Source organism: Molothrus ater, chromosome 9 (genome assembly GCF_012460135.2).
Source record: "Molothrus ater isolate BHLD 08-10-18 breed brown headed cowbird chromosome 9, BPBGC_Mater_1.1, whole genome shotgun sequence".
NCBI classification, from domain to species: Eukaryota; Metazoa; Chordata; class Aves; order Passeriformes; family Icteridae; genus Molothrus; species Molothrus ater.
The window spans coordinates 19,191,691-19,197,021 of record NC_050486.2 but is presented as its reverse complement, the minus strand read 5'-3'; the positions used below and the strand labels follow the sequence as shown (position 1 = coordinate 19,197,021).

At 51.5% G+C, this 5,331-nt stretch overlaps 1 protein-coding gene across 1 annotated transcript in view; it reads left to right on the top strand.

Annotated features, from left to right (window-relative positions):
- The window catches only part of GIPC2 (GIPC PDZ domain containing family member 2), a 21,096-nt gene extending 17,689 nt beyond the window's left edge, over positions 1-3,407 (top strand). Inside the window, 1 exon segment of the mRNA XM_036387364.2 lies at positions 3,328-3,407. Coding sequence (XP_036243257.2) covers positions 3,328-3,407 — 80 coding nt within the window.
- The last annotated feature ends 1,924 nt before the right edge of the window (positions 3,408-5,331 follow it).

Here is a 5,331-nt window from a genome sequence, read left to right as displayed (position 1 = left end):
TTATTATGCCTTTTTTTAATATGGCATTTGAAATATGAGAGTGGAATTGCCAGCATGCTGCTTTATTGCTTGCAAGTGGAATGTGTGATAATCAGCCCTTTGCAACACTTCTTAATGACGACAATTTTCAATGCATAAATACCAGCTTTATAACTTGATGAACAGTCTGGAGTCAGTGCCTGGTTTAGTAAGAACATGGTTAATGCTTGCAAAAGGTCCAAAATGCATATTTACAGTTTTGCAGAGTTATTTGTAAAAGAAATTTTGGTGGCATGAGTGAAGTGTGTAAAATCCTGGTTTATCCGATAGTTTGAGAGTTGAGGGCATTTGCTTCCCTCATTGTTTCCAAACTGCTTTATTTTCTTCATCTTTGCTCCAAGTCAGAATGATGCCTTTGACAGTTTCCTTTGCTTGCAGCTTACATTCTTCTCTGTGCCTGTTAGCTTTGCCAAACAACACTGAACAATAAGGGAGTGACTTTTCCAGCCAGCTCAGCTTTTGTCAGACTTCGCACTCCAGCTCATTCTTCCATTCTTTCCAGCTGTATCTTGTATCTGGGGCCTCATGTTCCTGCCTATGAGTCTGAAAGAATGGCCTAATCACACTCTTTTACAGATGTTGTTCCTTATGTGGGAGTAATAGACTGCCTGGTGTCTATTAATATTTCCACCGTAAGAAATGCAATGGCAAATGTCACCTTGACTTTGTAGCATAGAAGTTGACTGATTAAAAAAAAACCACCAAAATTACCATCCTGCTGTATTATTTACTTCATTTCTAGAGAAAGTTTAGAAGAGTTTAAGAAGATCTCTAAATCTTCATTCCCTTATCCAGAGCCAGTAATAAAGCCTAACAGATAATAAGCTCACCAGGATTAGGATGAGACAAGTAGTGTTATGTCCATAATTCAGTAATTTTACTCATAGCACTAAACCCCTTTTATTGAATTGTTTCACTGCTGAAGGATTTTAATCTTCTATTAGTAAGGACACCTGAATAAAATCATGAATAACCTTGAACCAGTTGGACTGTGAAGCTTGCAGGATTGCCATCTTTCTTCCCGATGCCACTCTATCTCCCATGATCTCTTACCTAAGACTCCTGGGCTTCCCCCCTTTACCAAATTGCTGTTTGCTGATTTACACAGGAACAGAAACAGGTAACACAAACAAACAGGCAGGTAAGAGAAATATTTGTGTAGAATTGTTGCAAGGGATCCTCATCCATCATAAGCAGTTGTCAAAACATTACCCTCAAAATCATCACAGAAAGTTCTTCAGAATCCAGGGCAACTGGCTCAAAAGCCTTAAAAAACAAACTGGAATTATTTCTACCTGATACTGTCGCTGTGGTAGATAGAAAACAAGTCCTGTGTTACATTCAAGTGGACAGAAAGTGGAGATTTCATGAATTTAATAAGTTTATTTTCTCCAACCCATCACTGTGAATGAAGGGGGTCATGATTGCTGAGAGGGTTAAGTAAGGAGAAAAAAATATTTCTATTTACACACTGCAATTTATGAGCAGGAATGTATTTCCTTTGTCTGGAAGAAGAATTCTTTATTGACTGCAGTTAATAAACCTGGATTTTCATAGCAGGTTTTCACTGTCTGAGGAAGTACCTAAATCTACTCTCAAGCAACTGTCCTGAGAAGCATCTTACCTAGGCAAGGACTAGCTAAGTATAGACAAAGTCATATGTACGATCAACTCTTGGTAGGATTTACAAGAACAAAGGTTTTATATTTGCCTTCAAGCATGTGGGGACAAAGACGTGAGCTCTGCTTTGTCAGAGACCATGGAGAGGCAGGGAAGGATTTGTCCTGGAAAATGTGGAATGACACTTCTCTTTTCAAGATTAAAACAAGCTTTTCAGCAGTTTCTGCTTCCTGCTTCTTCCCTTGGATTAATTCCAAACAGTTTCTTGCAATTATCTCCCCATTACGTTCATGTGGGATGGGAGTTTAAAAGATGACATCACTCAGACACATATTGTGATATGTATGACTAATCAGTAGTTAACAATGCAACAATTAATTCCTCTGTGGCATTTTATTTGTCACTTAAAAATATTCCTTTGACTCACAGAGTAACTCTACCCTGCAGGAAAAAATCTCGGCTCATTAAAGCTGATCTGCAGTTATCACTTGGCTGGTCTCTCCACTGACTCCACTCTCCTCATTTATTTTAACCTTGATCTGAGATCTCACCTCTCTTTTTTTTTTTCATTTTTATGTCCTTTTATTTGCAGTGGAATGTCTGTCTTGCTTCCAGGCAGAGCAAAGGAATAAAAAAGTATTATTAAAAGGAAATAAAAAAGTTTAAAATAGAGCCTTTCTTCTTTCTTCAACAAGCCTGTGTGAAAAAGTAAAAAATGGCTAAAATAAGGCATGTCCCTGTGTGAATGTTTCCCCTGAGCTCTAGGCTCAGTGCAAGAAGCATCAGTGTTTTCCAGTGTCCTCATTTGCACTTTCTTGCTTTTCCTTGAGGTCAGTCCTGCTTGTAGCTTCTCTGTGGATTTACTTATTCTTTGGGAGTCCATCCTCACAAGAATAAAATTTTTACCTCTTTGCCTGAATCTGTTTTCAGCATGGCTCATGAAACTGAGAAGCCAATGAAATCTGTTTTTCCAAAGAAAATAAAAGTCTCAAGTCTTCTCTGCTTGGTTAATCTGCACAAATCTTTTGAGTACTTTTTTCATTTTTATTCAAAATGAGAGTTCCAAATAATGTGGTTTTGGCTGTTGTGAGCCTGAAAGCATGAGGTTACATTATAAGGTCTTGTTCTATAGGAAATCTTGTTACACACTCATTATTCTGCACAGGCACCGAGGGAGTGAATGGTCTATTAACAATCTCACAGAGGCAAGCACGAGGAAGCCGAGGCAAAGCAACTTTTACTATACACAGATAAAACATGAATTTTTACTGCCAAATTATTAACATATTGCTAGAAATAGGGAGGCAAAATAGGTTATAAATGGATTATAAATGTTAAGGCAGCAGAATGTTTAAAATGCATGCATGTAACTACTGTGCACAGTCAGTGAAATTCCCTGTATTGTTAAAAGGCAATGGCTATTGGGGAAAATATCAGAAACATGCTTAAGCGGTGGAGTACACCCTGCCTGAAATGATAATGAGTGTGAGTGAGCAAGAGTGTGCCCGGGTGTGCCTGAGTGTGCCTGGGTGTCCGAGAGTGTGCCTGGGTGTGTCCGAGTGTGCCTGAGCGTGCCCGGGGGTGCCTGAGCGTGCCCGGGTGTGCCCGGGTGTGCCCGAGTGTGTCCGTGTGTGCCCGGTGTGCCCAAGTGTGCCCGTGTGTGCCCAGGTGTGCCTGAGCGTGCCCAAGTGTGCCTAGGTGTGCCCGAGTGTGCCCGGGTGTGCCTGAGCGTGCCCAAGTGTGCCTAGGTGTGCCCGAGTGTGCCCGGTGTGCCCGAGTGTGCCGTGTGTGCCTGAGCTGCCCGGGTGTGCCTGAGCGTGCCCCGGTGTGCCAGAGTGTGCCCGGGTGTGCCCGGGTGTGCCGGTGTGCCTGAGCGTGCGCGGGTGTGCCCGAGTGTGCCCGAGTGTGCCCGAGTGTGCCCGGTGTGCCTGAGCGTGCCCGGGTGTGCCTGGGTGTGTCCGAGTGTGCCTGAGCGTGCCTGGGTGTGCCCGGGTGTGCCTGAGCGTGCCCGGGTGTGCCTGAGCGTGCCCGGGTGTGCCTGGGCGTGCCTGAGTGTGCCCGGGTGTGCCTGAGCGTGCCCGGTTGTGCCTGGTGTGCCCCAGTGTGCCCGGGTGTGCCCGAGGGTGCCTGAGTGTGCCCGAGTGTGCCTGTGCCCGGGTGCCTGAGTGTGCCCGGGTGTGCCCGAGTGTGCCTGGGTGCCCGGGCGTGCCGAGTGTGCCCGGTGTGCCGGAGTGTGCCTGGGGTTCCCGAGTGTGCCTGAGTGTGCCCCGTGTGCCCGAGCGTGCCTGGGTGTGCCCGAGTGTGCCTGAGCGTGCCGGGTGTGCCTGAGTGTGCCCGGGTGTGCCCGAGCGTGCCTGGTGTGCCCGAGTGTGCCTGAGTGTGCCTGGGTGTGCCTGAGCGTGCCTGAGTGTGCCCGGGTGTGCCGGTGTGTGCCCGGCATGGGTGTGCCCGGGTGTGCCCGAGTGTGCCTGGGTGTGCCTGAGTGTGCCTGGGTGTGCCCGGGAGTGCCTGAGCGTGCCCGAGTGTGCCCGAGTGTGCCTGAGCGTGCCCGGTGTGCCTGAGTGTGCCCCAGTGTGCCCGAGTGTGCCCGGGTGTGCCGAGTGTGCCTGAGCGTGCCTGGGTGTGCCCAAGTGTGCCTGAGTGTGCCCGGTGTGCCCGACTGTGCCTGAGTGTGCCCCTGAGTGTGCCCGGGTGTGCCTGAGCGTGCCTGGGTGTGCCTGGTGTGCCCGAGTGTGGCCGAGTGTGCCCGAGTGTGCCCGAGTGTGCCTGAGTGTGCCGGCGTGTCCAGGTGTGCCTGAGTGTGCCTGAGTGTGCCCGGGTGTGCCCGAGTGTGCCCGAGGGTGCCCGAGTGTGCCTGAGCGTGCCCGGGTGTGCCTGGGCGTTCCTGGGTGTGCCCGAGTGTGCCGAGTGTGCCCGGGTGTGCCTGCGTGTGCCCGGGTGTGGCCGAGTGTGCCCGAGTGTGCCGGGTGTGCCCGAGTGTGCCCGGGTGTGCCCGAGTGTGCCTGAGTGTGCCCGGGTGTGCCTGGTGTGCCCGGGTGTGCCCGAGTGTGCCTGGGTGTGCCCGGGTGTGCCCGAGGTGTGCCCGGGTGTGCCCGAGTGTGCCTGAGCGTGCCGGGTGTGCCTGGGTGTGCCGGGTGTGCCCGAGCGTGCCTGGGTGTGTCCGAGTGTGCCTGGGTGTGCCCGGTGTGCCCGAGTGTGCCTGAGTGTGCCCGGGTGTGCCCGAGTGTGCCGGGAGCGTGTGCCCGGTGTGCCCGAGTGTGCCCGGGTGTGCCTGAGTGTGCCCGGGTGTGCCTGAGCGTGCCTGGGTGTGCCCGAGTGTGCCTGAGCGTGCGCGGGAGTGCCCGAGTGTGCCCGGGTGTGCCCGAGTGTGCCTGAGTGTGCCCGGGTGTGCCCGAGTGTGCCTGAGTGTGCCCGGGTGTGCCTGAGCGTGCCTGGGTGTGCCCGAGTGTGCCTGAGTGTGCCCGGGTGTGCCCGAGTGTGCCCGAGTGTGCCTGGTGTGCCCGGGTGTGCCTGAGCGTGCCCGGGTGTGCCTGAGCGTGCCCGGGTGTGCCTGAGTGTGCCCGGGAATGCCTGAGTGTGCCCGGGTGTGCCTGAGCGTGCCTGGGTGTGCCTGAGTGTGCCCGAGTGTGCCTGAGCGTGCCCGGGTGTGCCTGAGCGTGCCTGAGTGTGCCC